The following is a 22,522-nucleotide window of genomic DNA, read 5'->3' on the forward strand; positions in this document are numbered from 1 at the left end:
ATTTTTTTTGCCCCAATCAGCACCTTTTCTTGCCCCCTTTTTGAGTCTTATTTTAGCACCTTTTCCCTTCCTTTTCCCCAATGAAATTTTCCCCTAAAAATCCTAACTCTGCTTATTGGTATCCGGATAAATGTAAAATTTTTCCACTCTAAAATTTTACATTTAATTTCAGGTTGAACACCTGCAGGGAGATCTATTCGTCATTGAGGTCTGCTGTGAACGTTGGAGACAAGTTTCAGTTGACGGAGGTGGACCAGCACGTTTCCAAGTTGTTCCTGTTTGACTTTGAACAGTGCGGCATCCACCTGGAGGAGAAGGAAAGGGAGAGAGTGGTGCTGCTCAACGACACCATTCTGCAGCTCGGACAGAGGTTTATGGCGGGGGCTCTGAGCTCAAGGAAGGTGCCAAAAGACTGTTTACCTGAGAACATAAGGCGATTGTAAGTATTGTTTTCTTTATTGCTATTTTACCTTTAGAGTTGAGGGTTAACTCTGCCCTGCCCTGGGGCATGAGAGCTTAGTTGGTATAGCATCTGCCTACCATGCAGAAGACCCGGGTTTGAATCCCAGGGCTGGTGATCTGGACAAGAAATTTTTCCAGTCATTTCCCTGTTTTTCCGTAGTTCTGAGGCCCACGCAACCTTGTATCAATGGGTACCTTTGGGCGTGAAGGTGGCCAGTCGTGATGCTGATCACATCATCCCAATTATGGCCGAGATCAAGAATCTGTGGAGCTCTACTTCCACATCACACTATATGCCATCATGACACGTGTGCACAAGCACAGGGTATACCTATACCTTTACCTGACGTTAGTCAGGCTGGACCACCAGAGGTTCTCCTGAAATATGTCATTTTGTTTGCGCAACAATTTTCATTAACCCGTTAAGTATGGAATTATCTGAACAAGTCACTACTGGAAAATATAGTTTTTTTTTGCAGAATTCCAATGAACAAATTTAACTAAAATTAGACACCAGTATTTTCTTGCGTTCTTCTCTCATAAAGTACTTTTTTATAGAATTACTTTCATATTACACAACAAATGTAAATAATTCAAGAAATACAATAATACATAGCATGATGGTGTGTATATGTACTTTAGGTTGATGCAGAATAACTCTTTCTGGTGTGGAAGTCTGTGAAACAAGTGCAACTCAACATCTGTGTCACACGAACTTTGGTTATGAGTCATATTATGGTTTTCTGTTATGCTAACTTATATTTTTCTTTCTTCTTTTCTGTCTTCTTCCTCTACTTTTTTCATCTTCTGTTACTGTTTTCTTACCTAACTTGATTGTGATTGGCCACGGACAGTTGAATCTAGTTGAAGCAAAGACAAAGCGCATATATGAGGAGGTACCAAAAAAAAACTGAATCATAATGTTGCATGGATTACGGATGTAGTTACTTACGGCTTGTGTCGTTAGGTGTCATTAGTATGGGATATCTTGCATCAATCTGCAAGTTGGCATTATTCTGTGCTGAGCTGTTCGTTCGTAGTGTTGCATTGTTTGTGGTGTTGTGGCAAGAGTCTGGTGATTTTTGAGTGATTGTTGAAATGGCGGACCACAAGGAGCAAAGGACCTGTGTTAAATTTTGTTTCTTGTTGGGAAAAACAGCTACTGAGACCATTGCTTTGCTTCGTCAAGCTTTTAATGAAGCTGCTTTGGGAAAGACACAAGTCTACGTCTGGTTTTCCCGGTTCAAAGATGGCGACATGTCAACTGAAGTCTTGCCTAGGCCTGGCCATCCCTCGACAGGCAGAAATGAAGAAAACATTGGAAAAGTTCGAGATGCCATTAATGAAGATCGTCGAAAGACCTTCAATCAAATTTCTGAAGAAGTGGAGTTGTCCTGGAGTATCTGCCAGCACATTTTGACTGACAATTTGAAGATGAGACGGGTGTCTGCTAAATTTGTACCTCGCTTGCTGTCAGAGGAGCAGAGAAAGAATCAAGTGAATGTTTGTAGCGACTTGAAGGCTGAACTGCACAAGATCCAAATTTTCTCAAACGAATTGTGACTGGGGATGAGTCCTGGTGCTATGGGTACGATCCTGAATCGAAACAAGCATCCAGCCAGTGAAGACTCCAAATTCACCACGTCCCAAGAAAGCACGTCAAGTTCGATCCAATGTGAAAACATTGTTGATTTGTTTCTTTGATGTGAATGGGATTGTCCACAGGGAATTTGTTCCCCAAGGACAAACAGTGAACCAGCAATTTTACCTGAATGTCTTGAGAAGATTGCGTGAAAGTGTGCGACGGAAGCATCCAGAACTGTGGAGAAGTGGAATGTGGTTACTGCACCATGACAATGCCCCAGCTCACACGGCCATGTCAGTGCGACAGTTCTTGGCAACGAACAACGTGGTGCTTGTGCCCCATCCCCCGTAGTCACCCGATTTAGCACCCTGTGACTTTTTTTTGTTCCCGTGGATGAAGAGGAATGTGAAAGGGAAGAGATTCCATGACGTCAATGAGGTCAAAGACATTACAGGCAAAACCTTGAAGAGTATTGCGCCAGAGGAGTTTCGAAACTGTATTCAACAGTGGGAAAAACGTTGGGACAATTGCATTAAAGCACATGGGCAATACTTTGAAGGTGACTAGAGTAGACATGCTTACCTGAATATACCTACAACATGTACATGTATGGTCAAAATAAAACAAGGTGACAAAATTCCGTATATATATATATATATATATACGGAGTACACATACGCCATCCACAATGAAGGGGTAAAAGCTTGGCTGGACCTTTGGCTGATGATAGGGGAGATTTTCACAAATTTTTCCTTCCTTTCAAAAAACTGCAGTGATATTTGAATAATAATTTCATAGCCTTACATAGTCATGAAACTATTGATAATGTCTAGGCAACAGCAAATGCCACACAAAGATCCACGTGGATGCTCCTGAAAGAATTCTAAGCACATGTAATTTTTTCAGATGTTTTAATGTCCTAGAGGTTTTTCAAAAGGAGAGCAAAGAACTGCCATTTTACACGTGTTAAACCCTCCGTCATACAGCCATGTCAGCAAAGCTAGACATAATTGAACTATTACTCTTTATAATTATGCATAATTTATTAATATTTCATTTCAAGGGTAAATATTGATTAATTTGCAAAGGTAAAAATAAAGAGTAAAATTGTTCCAATCAATCCAAGTGGCCGCGGTGGCTCAGTCGGTAACGCGTCTGACTACCATGCTCAAGGTCCCGGGTTCGATCCCCGGCCGGTTCAAATCCGGGAACTTTTCTAACGGTGGAAGCGGCCCCGGCGCCTACCCAGCGTCGAATAACATGGGTACCTGGGGGAAACCCTGGGGGGTAAAGGCGGTCAGGGGCGTGATGCTGATCACATCACCCCCACTCACGACCGGATCAAGAAAGTGTGGGGCGTTACCCCCGCACCCCCTATACGCCTTCATGGCGTGGTGCTATGCACAGGGGAACACTTTACCTTTTTTTATTGTTCCAATCAGGGTATCAACATTTGAAAAATAAATGCAGGTTACGGTTCCATGAAGGTTCATCACTGGTTGGAAGAATTAGTGGTAGGTGTCTTGTGCTTACCACCTCCACGAGTCATTCCTTGAAAACAATAGATAATAATTCAGTTTTGTCTCTTTTTGCAAATTTATATACATTTGAAGATATAAAAGATAAAGTTCTCCATGCATATAGCTCTGCCGTGAAGGCACATTTACCCACAAATTCTCAATCTCAACCATTTTGGAGGTGATGTGATCAGCACTGCCAGCCTTAACTTTCCCCCAGATTTGACCCGAGATACACATTGATTTGAGGCTGGGTGAACCCTGGAGCTGCTTTATGACTGACTAGACCACCGTGCCTCAAGAATTGAAATCTATGAAAATCAGGCAGGATTTTGAAGGTATAACATACCAAAATCAAAAAAAACCTATCCATTTTACAGGCATGGAGGAGGCCAGAACCAAGTGTCTCAGGAATAATAATAATAATGTTTAAATTAAAATAATTATATTAAATCAAATTAATACTAATTACAATACATAAATTAATATTTACACGGAAAGGTAAAAATACTATATAAAAATAGAGATATAACAGTGCATATTCATTGCGTAGCTTACCTGTAGTTACGATCGGAATAATTTACATAAAAACAAGTGCCCTGGCAATGAAAGTAATGTTAAATAGATGAATCATTGAATATTTTTCGAATAACAAAAATGATGTTACTTGTAGTTGGAGAAAAGTAAGTTTCTGATTATTATTTTCAGTAGTAGTACATAAATCTTGTTTGTAATGTCATTCAAAGCCGTATGATCCCAATATAATCCTTGCCTTCTAAAAGGTTCAGAAGAAATTTAATAACCATTGATTATGCAACAAATGCTAATATTTTCATTACTTAATTTTAGTACTCTGTAAGTCTTTAAGGGGGTCCAGGCCCCTACCCCACCCCTAAATACGTCCTTCCTGTCCTTCAAAACCATATGATCCCAATATAATCCTTGTCTTCCAATAAATTCAGAGGAAATTATAGAACAAATGCTAAACGAATATATTTTTCATTATTTAATTTTAGTACTTGATAAGTCTTTTTTGGATTGGGGGGGGGGGGGTGTCTGGACCCCTCTTCCTAAACCCATCCATGCCATTTTACTATTTCTAATGAAAGCAATTTGAAAATGTCGATACCCCCTCTGAACATATTGTGGGATGTAGTGTTTTGAAAGTGCTGCAGGATTCTAAAACGCTATAACTTTGAAGTAATACGTTTATTTCATTGAAATATTGTTGTTGTTTTTCACAGGGGAAAATTTAAAATTTTGTTCTACATACACTGCTTAATGACGTGTGTGCAGGTGATCACGCAGTCATTCCAAGATGGCATCGATGCAGGAAAAGCTCGGTGCTCGTTTTGGCTTGCAGAGTTAAAATCTTGTGTTTTGGTGCAGGGAAGGTTGCAAATATGTTCCAAAATGTTTTGGGAAAAGTGAATAGGCACAATTGCCGAATTTGGCAGGTTGAGAACCCACATGAGTTTGAGACACATAAGCAGGATAGCCCCAAGGTCAATGTGTGGTCTACGGTTTCCATGGATCACCCCAATGCAGGCCCATACCCAAGGGGGGGCCATGGCCCACCCCTCGAGCCATGAAAATTTAAATTTGAACGTATATAAACGTACAAAATATATGTTGATGGTTTTTCAAATTTTGCATGAATTTCGATTTTGTCCTTGCACAAATGAATAGGTTGTTTCTGGACAGAGACAGGCTCTAGAAGTCTGCAGTCTGCAATATTGGGCTATTTTAGTCAAAAACAGTTGTTTGAGACATTTGACAAATAGGAACCCCTTGATTATGAATGGTTTCTTCTGTTACAGTATCACTAATGTTTCACAAAATTAGAATAGAGAGGAATTTTCTATACTCTTTACATTATGGAAGAAAGGTTCCTCAATGACTTCAATACAAAACCATCCATATAAGGGGCATTTAGCTCTCCACCCGCACCGCAAAGTCTGTGATCCCTTTTCGCCACCACTGAGCAGAAGGATAGAAATACTTTTTCTTTCTCCAACATCAGGGTTTTTCTGCAAGTGATGGCCATTCTGCCACTCAATGGCCTAGGGTTAATTAATATTATGTAAATAGGAGAATCCACTTCACAGCAGAATCGTTGCTAGATTTTTGGGGTAAAAAATTGCCTGAAGTACTTTTAACATGTATTGTTATTTGTCCAAAACACTCAAGAAATTAAGTACATTATTATTTACAAAATTCTGTCGATCGGAATTTGTTTTACTGCAACTTTTCTTCTTTTCTACTTGTAATTGTCTTGAACATGAATACACAGTGGTGTGACCGTACAACAGACAACTTGCACAGTGTGCAGAGGACATCAAGGCCAAAAAATTCAATGCTACAAGCCATTGAAAATGGCATGTATGCATCCCCATTTAATAGCTTCTTGGTTGGCACTGACATTTATTTTTACTGTCAAATAAGATTCTAAAAACGAAAACATGCCATGGAAACAATATTATGCCAGCAGACACACTGCCAGGGTGAAGTCACTTAGCCGTTACCTTCAGATAATTTATTTACAGGGTTTGCACTGACTCCAAAGTCCTGGACAACTGGAGGAGTCGAAAACAAGGCTAGGACTGAGGTAATTGGAAAGAAATGATTCTTTAAAAAAGCTTTCAAAACCTAGAAAAGTCAGGGAAATTAAATTATATTTGCTTTGCAGAAAATTGTAATCAGAAACATGTTTCGTTTTATCTTCCCAACAATCTTCCTTTTTGGGTAATATTGCTTATAAAAAGGTTATTTCATTTTATTTTTAATTTATTTTCAGAAATGTTCTACAAACGTGATTCATTTGATTAATTTATAAAGTTGAAGTGTAACTCTTATCTTTTAGCATGTTACATCATTACACAGTTATGTAAAATACCTGTAAAAGTCAGGGGCTTTTCCAAATGGGTGTGAACTCTCATCTATCTACCCCACACACACATATGTTGCTTTACGTAGGCGATTTGAATTGTTTGCATTCACACATGTAGTCTAACCGTATCATATATATTTTATTTGCTCTCTGACAGAAACAAATGTCCGTGTCAACTGCAAATATTTGTCATGTGGTTGCATACATTATAGGTAAGAAAATGCTGTTCTTCAACATGTCGTAGCAAAATGAGCAAATTTCTCTACCCACTCTCCCCCATACACCCCCCCCCCCACACATATATATGGCTCAGTAGGTAACGCATCTGACTACCATGTTAAAGGTCCCAGGTTCGATCCCCGGCTGGTTCAAATCCGGGAAATTTTCTAACGTTGGAAGCGGCCCCGGTGCCCACCCAGCATCGAATGACATGGGTACCTGCGGGAAACCCTGGGGGGTAAAGGCGGTCAGGGGCCTGATGCTGATCACATCACCCCCACTCACGACCGGATCAAGAAAGTGTGGGGCGTTACCCCCCACCCCCTATATGCCTTCATGGCTGGTTCTAAGCACAGGGGAGCACTTTACCTTTTATATATATAATGGATAAAAGCAAGGAGGGCCAAAAGGGCTAAGTAAAAATGAAAGAAGGTAAAAGGAAACACTCACCGGACAGTAGAAAAATTCAAAATTTTCGCTAACTTCGTAGCATCATCGGTGTGAGGAGAAAGAGACGGAACCGGAAGTTGGGGCCCTGCAGAGTTGCCAGGTCCCCATTGAAGAAGAAGTGTTGCGTAGAATGAAAGAAACACTGTTTCGTCACCAGGCTCGTCGGAAACTGTGAGTGGGCAGGATGGGTCAGGAGGGAAGGAGGGATAGGTATGTTGGGAGGGTGGGATCAGGTGGGTAAAGGTAGGGACATTACTGGTTGGCCTTGTTCAGGCCAGGTGGAGTGGTTGCACTCATGGCCAATATATAGGCCCTCCCACATCTTTTACGAACAGAGGTGTTGGCTGGTTGGGGTAGGAGATGGATGATCACTACCCGGAAGCAGTCATTGAAAGGTATGTTGTGGTGGTTGGTGTGGACGGCCACAGTAAAGTCCATGGTGTGGGTGGAGGAGCGGTGGTTATTGATGCGGAGGTTGAGGGCAGTAGATGTTTCCCCCAGGTAAAAATCATCACAGATGTTGCAGGTGAGGATGTAGATTAGGTTTGAGGCATGGCAGGTCCCCTTGGGATGGAGGGTAAATTTGCCAGTGGCCGTGTGCACCTGGAGGGTGTGAGAGGTAATGAGGATGGAGCAGGTCTTGCACCTGGGGCGGTTGCATTTATGAGCAGGGGGTGTTGGATGTGTGGTGAAGGAGTGTTGTGGACCAGGATGTTTTGGAGGTTGGGGAGCATTTGAAAACCACTCTGGGTTTGTCAGGAAATATGTTTTAAGGTTTCAGGATCACTGTGGAGAATTGGGAGAAGAGAGGCCTAAGGCGAAACCTCCTCCTCCTTGAATCTAAGGATCAATAATCACCGTTCCTCCACCCAAAACTCCGATTTCACAGTTGCCATCCACACCAACAGCCATAACACCACCTTCAATAACTGTTTCCGTGTTGCCATCATCCATCATTTACGCCCCCGCTCTGACACATCTTTTCGCAGGCGATGGGAAAGGGCCTATATAGCAGGCATGCACGCCACTATACCCCCCCGACTCAACCTAGCCAACCAATAACCCTTTCCTCACCTCCCCGAAACTACCCACCCACCTTACAGTAAACACTGGTTAAAGTACTTTTCATTATCTATCAACTGTTTGTGGCAACACTGATCGTAGAGACGCTACGGTCAGTATTCTGTGCCTCTTCTCCAAGTGACGCCGATCTTTTTTCCTTTTATCTTGAAAATGCGACCCAGATGGCGAAATATAGAATTATTTCTCTTTGTGTGGTAAGTGTTTGCTGTCTCCTTCATCATTTGTATTTATCCGCCCTTCTGGCACCTTTTCTGATCCTATTCCTGTGTTATATATATATATATATATATAGGAATAGGTTCAGAAATGGTGCCAGAAGGGCGGATAAATGCAAATTATGAAGGAGACAGTAAACACTTACCACACGAATAGAAATAATTCTATATTTCGCCATCTGGGTCGCATTTTCAAGAAGGAAGATAAAAGATCGACGACACTTTGAGTAGTTTGGCAAATATTGAATTATTTCTATTCGTGTGGTAAGTGTTTACTGTCTGCTTCATAATTTGCATATATATATATGGCACCATTTCTAACCCTATTCCTGTGTTATATATATAGATAGATAGATATAGATATATATACACATACACACACACAGTGTATAATATGAGAGAACATGGTGAATGATTCCAACTGCCTGAACAAGTTACAGACTTTCCTTGTTCTGAAACTTCAGAGGTTAGGCATCATCAATGAGATCCACTTCTTGCAAGATGGTGCCCCCCCAACACTTTGCCCTTGAAGTTCCTGAGTTTCTTGATGGTGAATTTGGAGAGAGATGGATTAGCTGAAGAGAATGCAGAGGACTCACACCTTGACCCTCATGGTCACCAGACCTTACGCCTTGCGATTACTGGCTGTGGGGACGTCAAGACCCAGGTGTATGCACAGAAACCGACAGATCTTGATGACCTGAAGTTCAAGGTATGTGATGTGATTCACAAAATTCCAGACGAGCACCGTCAGAATGCAATTCTCGGATTCAAACGTCTTTGGACGTGAATGGTTCCCAGCTGGAGATGTGGCGATGAACCAAACCACATCAAACATTAATTTTAAAGTTTCCTCTGTGTAACAAACAATAGTTCATTGTAATAAACTTATTATTTTAAAAGTTATAGGTTTTTACAATCCTGCAGGACTTGAAAAACACGCTGTATAAATGAGCTATTTACTCTCATTACCTATATACCACAGTGTGTTCCATGTCACATTTTGGCACTAGTGACTTCACCTCACTGTGACACGGCATTCATTGTTTAAGCTGAAATACTTACAGTCAGTGTTTTTTTATGGTAAAGAATGGCTCCAATACTGTTGAAATTGGTTTGTTATTGTAGGATATGATTTTTGTTATTTAACGTTGCTTTTCTGATTCTTTGACTAATCGTGATGATGATATAATGAAGGGATACTCACAAATAACGCATGCCCAGGCATCTCAGAAAAGTAATGACTGGCTGAAGTCGGTGTTAATTTTTTTTCCAGAAGTGGACTTTTCAGTGAGAAAAATATAGAAGATTTTCTTGAAGGGTCATAATTAGCCATGGGACAAGTGACAAGATATTAATCTGTCATTTGCAACCAATATGGGTCATGTGCAGCATTTGATGGGTTTGGGACTCGCTATTACGTGGGTTAAGTGAAAAAATTCCATTTTTGGAGTCATATCTCATTAGCTGGCAACACTAGCAGGACAAAAATATATTTAGAGTTCATTTTGAAATTCAGTTCTCAATTTTTTTTAAATATTTTGAGTTTGCTTTGAAATTTCCATTACCTTCTTTAAAAATAATGAGTACAGTATGTGTTTTTTAATGTTAGTGCATTTCCTGTATCCCTTGGACCATTAAATCATAATAATAAACATGCTATTATATTTTTTCTTTCTTGATAAATTTTCTTTAAAATTTTTAAAAAATGCTGGTGTCTGAGAAAAAGGTTTTAGTTTTGTCTATCCTTGGTTCATGTTGGATTCCTGTATGGCAACTCCCTTAAAAATAGATTAAGAAAATTGTTTGAAAATAAGTAAGTAAATTGTGCAACTAGTTATCATGAAAACTACCTGAATGTTAACTATTGCTTCCAGTTTTTCCGCAGAAGGAGACCAGCTGGTTGTATCGGGGCTGTACGCGGACTCTCCTAACGAACTCGCAAGGGAAGCTGCCTACAAGATATATCTGCATCCAGACTCCCATCAGGAATACTTTCTCATGGAACTGCTCAACTCGAGGCACGAGCTAGCGAAACTCTGTGGATTTTCAACATATAGTCACAGGTGGGTACATTTTCACATTTAAATATTGTTTGAGTTGGTGTTTTCAGTGCACTTTATGCACAGTAAGGTTAACCGAGACTTGACCTACAGTTTAAAGTGAGATCCGACCCAATATGGACCTCCACCGGGTATTGAACCTGAAACTCCTTGATTACAAGGTGATTACAAGGGTTGCCAAGTTTGATACCTGTTGGAGGCACATAGTGGTTCATATCCCACTTTAAACTGTAGGCCCAGTCCCGATTGACCTATCTGTGCATAAAGTGAACTTAAATCAACACATCAATCAACAACCAATCAAAGTCTAACAAGAGAAACAAGTTGTAAAAACTAATTTTGACTTGCTTTTCCACAGTTATTTAAGTGTTGAAAGTATGATGAAAGCCTGTTGACTATTTCCCAGTATTAGCGTGCTTGCACACACACCGTTCTTTTGCAGGGGTAGTTTTCCGCAACAGCGCCAGTACCGACAGCGTGTTTTTCACACGCAGTGACACAATCGGGGTTCTCGCCATGGCGGAAGTCACAAAAGCCTGATGGATCCTGCCTTGTGTTGCCAATCTCCTGATAAGAAAAAGCTGTTTAATCTGTGAAATTATGCTAAATGTTGATGAATTGTGGTAGAATCTAAATAATAATAACAATAAATTCTTATTATTGATAATTAGTAATTGTAATGTATTATTATGATTGTGGAGCACAAATAAAACAAATGTTCCGCTTTGTAGTGGACGAATGAATCATCTAAAACTTTCTCCAGCTTCAATGTTGAACTCATCTTGAAAAATAGTATGCATAACTTAAAAACAATCTGCCTGCCGCTTCTAACGTTAAAAGGGCCTGGTTTCAGTTACTCTAGTCACAGATTAAACAGCTTTTTCTTATCGGGAGGTTGGCTTTTCTATAGAACGACTGTAAATAAAGCTGTATTCCTAATGTAACTTCCTCTCTTTTACTTTCTCTATTATCATTTGATCAATTTTTGACGAGAAATGAATGTGAATAAAAGAGTCAATAATATTAAACTCTGTGCGGTGGCACGCATCGCACACCCCTAACAGCGGCCCTGCCTTGTAGTTTTAAGTTATGAGTTCAACATTGAAGCTGGAGAAAGTTTGAGATGATTTATTCATCGACTACAAAGCGGAACATTTGTTTTATTTGTGCCCCAGGACTTTCTGCCGATTCTTGCCATGAAATGTTCCTTGTGACGCGAGGTAAACGGGAGAATGAATTAATGATGAAGAGGAGAGGGTGTGGTTGGAATGGCATGTACCCAGACCGGAAATAAGATCTAAATGTCATTTTATTAATTTTTAATTCGCAAAATATCGTTCTTTGAAGCTAATTTCTCCCTCCCAGAGGAGCAAGTTTTATTTATTTATTTACGTTTGGGGGACCAACAGGCATTTAGCTGCCCAGTTATAGGTCTCCGCTAATTACATTTAGAAGTTACAGCTACAAATATACATGTCACACATATACAAGTAAATTTGGGGTTGATTACATTATCAGAATTTGACATGCTAATCTAGAATATGCTCAGTTGAAAAATCACATTATATAAAAGTAGAGCAGAGAATTATTTTATGTACAAAGAAAAGGAAAGAAATAGAAATTTGCAAAATATGTTAGATTTTCCCATTATGCAATCACAGACTGCTGGGTTTAGCATTATTATGCTAGGATTGGCAACGCTGCCCTGCTTCAAAACAACTTCCTTTTAAATTTATTGCTTGGGTCCATGTCCCTTTTTCCATTGCCCAAGGCAAGGAGGGGTGGGTCCGACTCTACCCATGTGTCGAGGGTAGCTCCGGACGCAAACCCACCATCGGAAGGTCCTTCCAGGAAATTTGTCGTGGAGGTCTACGTGTGCGCCTGTCCCATTTACCCCGTTGTTCCTTGATGCACACGATACCGAGGTGGGTGGTCGCAGCTGATGTTATCAGTGTGTGTGCGAACGTGCTTAGGCCAACAACATGTTCTACATAGAGACACATGTTTATGGTGAATTAAAGATTGGTGCAAAAACTGGGCACATTTCGAGATCAAAATAGTGTCTAAAATGGCATTTCTCTGCTAAAATGGTGAATGTATTTCAAAATTTGATTTTAGCAACTACAGTTATTACACAGAAGAAGCATTTTACTTCTGATAACACATTTTATGTACTTATCTGAGTATTAAGTTTATTCACATGTAAAAGAAATCTGTTTTTGCTCCTCAAATGTTTACAGCAGAATTATTCAGTTTTCTGTGATTTTGCCTAACTCCCATGATAATTCAGACTTCAGAAAGTGTCTTGTCAGTAAATAAACTCTACATTTTGTGTATTTCTAATTTTGCAGTTCATTTCACATCAATTCGTGGCAAAACATGTTCGGAAAATGGAATTCACATCTTTCAGAAATATGAAAAATAAATATTACAGTGTGCTACTTCATATTTCATGTATGACCTCTGTGGCGGAGTGGTTATCATAATACGCAATGGTGCCAGAGGTCCCAGGTTTGAATCTTGGCATGGGCAAGGGTGTTCTTTGTGAGTGTTTATCATCAATTTCATCATATCATCACTCATCCTCATCTTTGTGATTAGCCAAAAGTGGCAGAAAAGTGAAGTAAAAAATATAAAAAAGGAAAGTTAAAAATTGTACTTACGTATGTGAGTATAGTGCTCTTATTGTAGAACGACGTTTCAGAGATTGACTATCTCTTTCCTCAGATTCGTATAAAAAACTAAGAACTTGGCATAGTACTGCGTCAAAAATGTAATATGAGGATTGTGGTTAAGGGTTGGTTAGGATACATTTAAAATATTAAGTTTTTGCTATTAGAAGTACGTAAAAACCAAGTCGTTCCCTAAAAAAACTTGTACAGTAGACCTATTCACAGGTAAAAAAGTTAAAAAAGTTAAAAATCTAAAAAACCTACATGAATCACAATGCAACCTGCATGTTTGTACTGCACAGTTGGGTAGGAATGGCCAAACATGCAGGTTGCATTGTGATTCATGCAGGTTTTTTAGATTTTTAACTTTTTTAACTTTTTTTACCTGTGAATAGGTCTACTGTACAAGTTTTTTTAGGGAACGACTTGGTTTTTACGTACTTCTAATAGCAAAAACTTAATATTTTAAATGTATCCTAACCAACCCTTAACCACAATCCTCATATTACATTTTTGACGCAGTACTATGCCAAGTTCTAGTTTTTTTATACGAACCTGAGGAAAGAGATAGTCAATCTCTGAAACGTCGTTCTACAATAAGAGCACTATACTCACATACGTAAGTACAATTTTTAACTTTCCTTTTTTATATTCTGGATTTGTGAGTAACAAGCGACTAACCTACAAAATGCTAGTGAAGTAAAATGAACCTAATCAATCAGTCAATCACATTTCGTGTTAGTCAAAAATGAAATATTCATACCTGTAATAGGTCATCAATACATTGGCAATACAACAGAATTTTCAAGTGGATAAAGATATGTACGAGGGATGATCAGAAAGAAAGAATATAAAGTTACAAATTCCAGTAGATATTTATCAGATGAATACAAGAAGACTCACGTGAATGGACACTTCATACGCTACTTCTCAACATAGTCCCTCTCCAGTTCTGCCATTTTCCCCAGTGCTATATGAGATTCACGATGCCTGTCTCGTAGAACTCGGGGTCGTGTTATCTGAGCCCAACCCTTGCTTCGCACCCGACATCATCCGAGTGAAACCAGCATTCTTTGAGATGCTTCTTCAAGGGAACGAAGAAATTGTAATCGCGCGGTGCAAGCTCCGGGAAGTATGCTGGATGATTCAGCATTGCCACCCAAAACCCACCAGGCAAGGATGTAAGGGTTGGGCTCGGACAACAGGATCCTGAGTTCTAGTAGATAGGCATCATGAACCTCGTGTAGCACTGGGAAAATGCCTGCACCGGTGAGGGACTGTGTTGAAAAGTAGTGTATGAAGTGTCCATTCACATGAATTTGTTTGTAATTGTATAATAGAATATAAGGCCCACCCCACCTCAATAAGCTAGGGTTAAAATTGTTTCTGAACCAGCATGCAACATCTGTCCTTGCAAATGCATATTAACGTACGTTTATGCATTTGCAGAGCTTTGAGAGCCAGTGTTGCCGAAAATCCAGAAGTGGTGCAGGAATTTTTGGATGTTGTTTCCAGTGATCTGAGAGAGAGGGCAGCCGTAGACTTCGATCTGATGAGGACTATGAAGTCCCAAGGTGGTTCTCATAACAGGGTGAGTGAAGTTTTGTTTCTTTTGTATCCTTAACCAGTGGCAGATCCAGGAATGACACTTGGGGGATTTTCCCGCTGAAGTGCATTCTAGCAAATATTTACATAGTTTTTATATAAACAATACACCAAGGTTGTATGATTTAAACCAGGTTGATTTCAATCATCATTTAAGTCATGTAATTTTTTTTTTTAAAAAAAAATCAGATTCAAATCACTTTGAAGAAATAGTTTATATAATAATGCACATAAGTAAATCATAGATATCAGTACCACTTTTGGTGAAAGTACAAGCATCATCCATAAAAAAATAATATTTTGGTGGAAAACACGAATGACAAGTGATGTGTGCAAAAAAATGATGGTACAAAAACTACATACCTTAGTCAACTTATCCACATATTCGCCTTACTCATTCAAGAACTTATCATAGCATGATAACATTTTGTTGATACTGTCATTGTACTCGGTTCCCATGTAGTAACAGCGTCGTTGAGTTCATCAGCCATGGCAAAGTGCTTTCCAGAATGAAAGTCTTTCCATTTCAGGAAGAAGTGGTAATCACTGGTAAGAACTTTTCTTGCATTCAGAAACCTTATCGCACTTTGCACTTCACACTTGGCAGGATTCTCAGTTTTGTCGCACATGTGTAGGGCACCAGCTCAGTATCGTACACGTACACATCAGCACTGCCACGCTGCTTGGCTCAAACTGGTACATGGAGTGTGCTGTGTGCTACAGTCGAAGGTTCCTTCATTCCGGAAAGTACTTGGGCCCAGCTGATGAACTAAAAGACACTACATGGTTGAATACATTGGCGACAACCAAGTACAACGACAGTATCAACAAACTGCTATCATGCTAGGATAAGTTCTTGAATGGGGATGACGAATATGTGGAAAAGTAGAGTAGGGTATGTAGATTTTCTACCATAAGTTTTTTGCACACATCATTTGTCATTCATGTTTTACACCAAAACATTATTTTGTTTCTTCTGGATGACCCTTATATATTAATCTTGTAATCATAATGGCGTTTCTTAAGCTCTTTTCAAATGAAAAGTGTTGGAACAAAATATATGCACTGAAGCTCATATGAATGGAATATGTAATATGTAAACTGTACACACACTAAATATATGTTGCTTTAAAACTAAATAATAAATAGTGTTATTACTAGAGCCCGGAAGTTTGGCAAAATTCCTCTTTTTATCTACTGCATATATTGATAAAAATTTTTCCGGATATACGTTTCTTATGTTGTTTTGAATGTTTTGGAAGCCTTTTCATTTTGCCTATTTGGGACCCCACTGCCTATTTTTAATTATAATGCCTTTTTTTGCCTTTTTCAATGGAATTTAACATTTTTTTAAAAAAAATGTGTATATAAATTATTTTTCTCCCAAAAAGCGTTGTTGGCATTTATTTTTCTTTCGTTTATTATGTGAATAATTTTCGCCTTATTTAAGTAATATTGAACTCACGCATGTTTCAACATTGCTGAAGGAGAAAAGTGTGAGAAAAAAGTATTTCATGCTGAGTCAGGATATTGCCTTTTGGTTAACATTTCTTGTGCATGATTGACTGCTGAAGTGGACAGGTTGATTTCGAACACAAAGAAAATATTTCTGAAATTCCCTCTCGAACCCGGAAATTTCAGGAAGTTGCGATTAAGCTTAGTTTACCTCAGCAACCAGTCTTGACGAGATAGGGAACCTGGATATCAGCAGCTATATATTATGCTAACAACCTTCAAAAAATCAGTGAGGTGATCGATGCTCTTCCAGAAAATGAAGCGACTTCAATTCGTGAAGTGAAAAAACTCCTTATGCTATTCAAGTTTACTTTTGCACATTATGGTGCATTGGCAGAGACAATTACAATTATAGCATCCATTAAAATCTTAGAGGAATCTATGCAGCAGATGATGGAAGTGCCAGGAGAAAAGGGGTCAGTTGTTGCGGAAAAGTGCTAACAGGTAGTGAGTGCAAATGAGGACTTGAAACAATTGAAAACAATTTGTGATATTCTAAAAGGTGAAAATGCTGTTACCAAAATGAGTCCAGCTACATTAGCTTGTTATAGGTATGCTCCAATAACTTCTGTCGAAGTAGAAAGGTCATTTTCTATTATGAAAAACATTCTCTCTCAGAGACTACTATCAATGAATGTTGAGAACTTAAAAAGCACCTTGTAGTTATGTGCAATCAAGACGGAGAAAATTGAAATGCTCTTCCCAATGTAGATTTTAACATTTTGCCAGAAATTATAGATAAAAGTAAGCGACTTCTAAATGTGCCTTTTTTCGGTTTATTTTGCCTTTTTTTTTTTAATTTTTAGTGCCTATTTACCACATTATAAATGCCTTTTTGCCTGCCTATTTTAACGAAAATAAATGCCTGAACTTCCGGGCTCTAGTTATTACCATTAAACTCTAAATAAACATGACAGGTGATAATATTTTGCAAATTATCATTTAAAAAATCTCAAAAGTTTTGGTATATTGTAAGTTATAATTATGTAGTACATTCAAAATGTTTTATATTTACTGTAAGAAAAGTTACTGAAATTATATGATTTCATTAATACATTCAATGAACTTGTCCAAAGTAGGAAAATGAAATTGTAGCCAATCTTAAAAGACAACAAAAGTTACAAAAATTCAGAACTTAAAAGGAATTTTCAAGAAAATAAAAACATTTTGTACTGTACATAAAAGTTCTGTGCATAGGAATGTAATTAATAAGTAACGAAAATGATGAAAGTAGTCTGGAATCATTTTCTTTTTTGCACCCTATTCTGGGACATGTGCATCCTGAAGAAACTTTTCAGGACACTGTAACAAATTATACTATTCAGGGACTGTCCAAGAATACCAGGATGTATGGTATCCGTATACTTCATGCCAAGTTTGAAAACTACACCCTTGCAAAAAGAAAATTGAAGTGAAACGTTCAAAATTCTAAGGTCAACAGTCTATTCATAATTAGGAAAAGAGAGACGCGGTAGTATATAAATACTGAGAAACTAGTACTCACTTCTATCCGCGAAGCTGTTTTTTCATCTTTTTCAATTAATTTCAGCGGCCACTGCCACCATCCTCGTTGGAAGTTGCTGTACCGTTGCTTGGCGTGCATCTTTGTTTGTAGTTCTCTGGCTGCCGCTAGGTGCGCTGGTGTTAACTGTGCATCTGGGTTTGTGTCGTCTGCTATTTCCGGGTGATAACTGTTGTAGTAGGGGAATCCAAGTGTGGTGCGCTTGCCCGCTATCGATGTTTAGCTCATGCGGGAAGTGCATTATGGCGTGCATTTCCTTGATTTAAGTGTCTAGGAGCATGTGAGCAGTGTGTTTGACTCGAACTTTTTTTTAATTTTATGGCTATTGTATTTGATATGTTTAGCAAGACCAGTAGTGGGTTGTGCTTTTTTCGCATCTGCTAGGTGCTGTTGGATTCTTTCATTGAGAGATCTGATGGACCTGCCGATGTAATGTTCCTTGCACTCGCACTCTGCATCGTATACACCTGGGTTATCAAGGGGGGAGAGGAAGTACCGTTTGTGTTTGTTCAGTTTATCAGCTATTTTGGAATTGGGTTTGTGGGGTACTTTGATGCCATATGGGAAAAGGGCTTTGGATATGCAGTTGGAAGTGGAGGGATGGTAGGGGAAGGCAAACCATTTATATTGGCTGCTGGAGGTTGATTGTGGCTGGGTTGCTTGCAGATGGGTTGATTGTGGTTGGTTAGGGTGTCTGACCTGTATTTCCGCTTTACTGCACCAAGTGGAAAGTTGTGATTCAGTGTAGCCATGTTTCAGGGCTATTTCAGTGATGCTGCTATCTCCTCTAGTAGCTCCTCTTCTCTGCAACAGTAGGAGAAAGCTGTTCGAAAAAAGTTCAGCCACCCATTGGCTTTTTGCTTGGGGGGATGCCTGGAGAGAGCATGTATGTACTGGTTGCCTGCATCTGGTTTTCTGTAGACAGTGGTTGTGAATTTGTTAAGTGCAGGGCTGATGGTGATGTCCAGGAAGTTGATTTTACCATGTTTTTCTTGTTCTACGGTGAAGTTGAGCCTGGGGTGGATGCTATTTAGCTTGTTCACTAGAAGGTTGAGTTCTTCTGTCTTTTTGTATATGACTATTGTGTCATCTGCGTACCTTCGATATCGGATGTATTGTAGTTCTGGAGTGTGGAGTATCTCTCTTTCAGCCAGGTGCATGACGATGTTGGCTAAAGGAGCTGATAGCGGGTTGCCCATCGCAAGGCCCTCGGATTGATTGTAGAATTTATCCTCAAACTGAAAGTAATTGTGTTTTAGACAAACTTCCAATAGCCTGGTTATCTCTTGTACCTGTAGAGGAGGGATAAGAGTGAGTATTAGTTTCTCCGTATTTATCAACAGTCTATTTATAAAAAGAAAGATAAGTAATTCTCATTTCAGTTTCCTTTTGGGTTGACATATGACTTACACACCCAGAGAAAGTCCCACTGATTGAAAAATGATTTCGAATGAGGGAGCACAAACAGAGAGGGATTTGCCACTAGGCTATCGTACACTATAGCCTCGGGGCCTCTCAAAAATGAGACCCTGAAGGGGAGAAGTGGCAAAGACCATCGACTATTAAAATTCCTTAATATTGTGATAGCAGCAAAATAAAACAACATCTCAAGTTATTTTATTGGCTTATTTCATGAAAGTAGGTAGAAGGAAGGAGTGTCTAGTGTTTAAATAACTTCTTACGTTATAACCCTATTTCCGGTACTGTTCTATAACCAGAGTGAGTAGAAGTCTGTATGGCAGACTGCAAAGGAAGCCACGTTTGAGTGTTCACAGTGTTTAAATATTTCATGAACAATTGAGGGGTCTAGTGAGAGAGGGAGCTATGCCACTTTGACAAGAAATGGAAATAAATTGAGTTTTCTAAAGCATTGCGTTGAGTCATAATTTGTATAACAAAGGGTATATTTTTTTTTGCTGAACATATTGTTAGGTAAATTATTCAAATGGAAAAATATTAATTTCTATTTGTTGTAGTATACCCATGTGGAAAAATCAATCTAGCACATCAAATACTTTGAACAAGGCTTGAATACTTTTGCCTGAGTGTAAATCATGTTCACAGGGTTACATATGATCTACATAAAGACAACTTCATATGTCTTTTGGAGGATCTTCACTGTCCATTGTTTCTGTGGATTTTAGTTTTTGGTAAACACCATGAAGAACTGGAGGAATATAAGGCATTATTGCCATGAGATCTTTTAACTTCAGGGCTGATATGGGTCGTCCATGTGGATAAAGCAGTGGTATTTCTTCAAGAAGTATAGTCACATAAGGATGATCAACCACAGGATCTCTTCTATTTTTGGAGGGACAACCTAGCATCTCCTTGAAATTTCAGAATAGGTGTCTTTGAAGAAGAGCATGCCTGGTTTGTTGCATCAAATTTCACAGCAGTTACATTTTTTTATATTAAATCTAGCACCGGTTACTGCAACACAACCTCTGCCACTCCTATTGCAGACACCATCAGTAAGTGGCATAGCTCCTTCTCTCACTCAAAATGCTGATGAGGACGTATTCAAGAACTCAGAAAATCTGCTGCAGAACAAGCGGGAGCTATGCCACATGGTTGTAGTTCACATGATAGATGACAGATGGCAGGAGAAGACTGAAAATGGCAAAAAATGAAATTTTCAAGATTTGTGGCATAGCTCTCTCTCTCACTAGACCCCTCAATTGTTCCTCCAAGAAACTAATCTAATCATTTTGAATAAAGCAATTGAAAGTCAAGTTGACGGTTAAAATCGACATCCTTGTTTCTTAATTCACAGGTAGTGTGGCTACCATAATGTGTCGTTTTTTTTTTCCTTTGGTGCACTTGCGGTATTAGCGTTGTGTGGTGAAACACATAGTGCAAGTAGCGCTATATAAATAATATAAAAAATAATAATGTCTGCAGGGTCCAAAACAAAGAATAGCTAGGAACCCAAATTTTATAACCCCCTGAGGAGTGTTTTGATTTTATATTGTCAAATTTTATAATTTCCCAAATATCTCATTTGATGCTTTCAGCTGCATAAGGCATCCTGCAAGATTTATTCTCAAGGGGGGGGGGGGGGGTCAGTGCTCAAAGTTGGGGATGCTATCCCCACAGTCAAGAAAATTCTCATCGCTCAATAGAATAATTTGCATAGGCATCCACGCACCCACTGCACTTTCTCTATGTTGATCCAAGCATTCCCCATATTACTCCAAGTTAGGCAAAGCATTTCATTTGTAATGTTCTCCTGCAATTTGTCCACAGTCTGAAGGCATCTAGCATACAATTTACACGTATTCTTCGAATATCAATTCAGGTAATCTTGGTTACCATAAGTTACACAAAATTATCTGGTTCTCAAAAAAACTGTAGCAAAATCAGTAGCAAGGTTGCAATTGCTGCATCATCCTGTTGAAAATACCCCTGATGCAGCTCTGTGTCATTCAATTGTTCAACAAAAAAATGAAAATTCATAGCATGTATTCAGTGGCATGCCCAGCCAGGATTTTTGAGAAGGGGTGTGGTTAGGTATACTTTTTTTTTTTTAGAAGCCAGCCCTTATTTTGCCATCTATTCCTGCCTTACATGTTTTTCGTTTTTAGTAGGATTACTGGGCCAAAGGAGGGTTTATGACCCACACCAACCCCCCACTTGTACACACTATGACAATAAAATTAATACATTGTCATAATAACATTTGAAAATGGTTAGGCTAAGTTCAGAGTTTCACATTTGTGCAATAGTTATAATAATTTTGGTCATAGGATTGCTCAAAATTTATTCATATAATGCAATTAAGTGTCTGAAATTACTATTTAAAACTAATTTTATTGAATATGATGTTTAAAAAAGCCAATTTGTATATCATGAGAAAATTATTAAATTGTGCAATATTTTGAATTCATATTCATAACAGTTATTTTTGACAGACAATGTGAAAAACAAATATCTTCAATCATGTGTGTTCTTTCAGACAAGCAAGATAAGATACATTCAAATGTATAATTAATTTTATTAAAATTGTGTACATTTGCATAGGCATCAAGGTTTATATACAAAGGTCAACTCTTTAAAATTGTTCAATGTATAATATGTTGTCATTCTTGGTATTTTGTATCAACATTCAAAAAACGGTAATTGTAATCACTAGATAAGTATATTGTGATATACATTGCAAAATAGGTGGAACAGTGCACATATGTACATTTACATTCAGGCTGTTAAGCACTTATTGACAAAAGTATAAAAAAACAATTGAAGATAACACATGCTAAAAATCATTCTTGAACTAGTTTCTCTGGTACTAGTTGTCTGTGAGTTTGGGGTAATCTCATGATGGATGGAAGATAAGTAAAAATGTAGCTATTGGTGAAGGATTAGTATTTGTATAAATCTTGATTTGAAAACATTATACTTCGCAAGTTAATCGTTAATAGTTTGTTTAAACTATATAGAGACATTTCTGATCATAATAGAATCTTGAAAATGCTTTAATAATCTTTAAAAAAGATTTGGAACTTGTGAAAAGTGCCAAGTTTACATTTGAAGAAGGAAATTATTATCTGCTTGCATCTGCATTATCAAACGAGTAGATGAATAATGCATTACCTCAAATGGATGTTTTGAGGAATAAGACGGCTCGATGCCGAAATCTTACACCCTGGATTTCGTGAACATTTCAAATGTTTTCGTCAAATAAATAAGTTTCTTGTAATGAAGGGTGTTTCTAAATAGCACGG

At 38.5% G+C, this 22,522-nt stretch overlaps 1 protein-coding gene across 5 annotated transcripts in view; it reads left to right on the top strand.

Annotated features, from left to right (window-relative positions):
* The window catches only part of LOC145982204 (mitochondrial intermediate peptidase), a 75,492-nt gene that overhangs the window by 13,667 nt on the left and 39,303 nt on the right, over positions 1 to 22,522 (top strand). For all 5 annotated transcript variants that reach the window (XM_083115777.1, XM_083115779.1, XM_083115776.1 and 2 more), the window contains exons 4-6: positions 173 to 439; positions 10,299 to 10,487; positions 14,606 to 14,747. In XM_083115777.1, coding sequence (XP_082971903.1) covers positions 173 to 439; positions 10,299 to 10,487; positions 14,606 to 14,747 — 598 coding nt within the window. The remainder of the gene's footprint in view (positions 1 to 172; positions 440 to 10,298; positions 10,488 to 14,605; positions 14,748 to 22,522) is intronic.

The sequence above is a fragment of the Lepisma saccharinum genome (assembly GCF_977018435.1).
Source record: "Lepisma saccharinum chromosome 12 unlocalized genomic scaffold, izLepSacc3.1 SUPER_12_unloc_1, whole genome shotgun sequence".
Classification (NCBI taxonomy): domain Eukaryota; kingdom Metazoa; phylum Arthropoda; class Insecta; order Zygentoma; family Lepismatidae; genus Lepisma; species Lepisma saccharinum.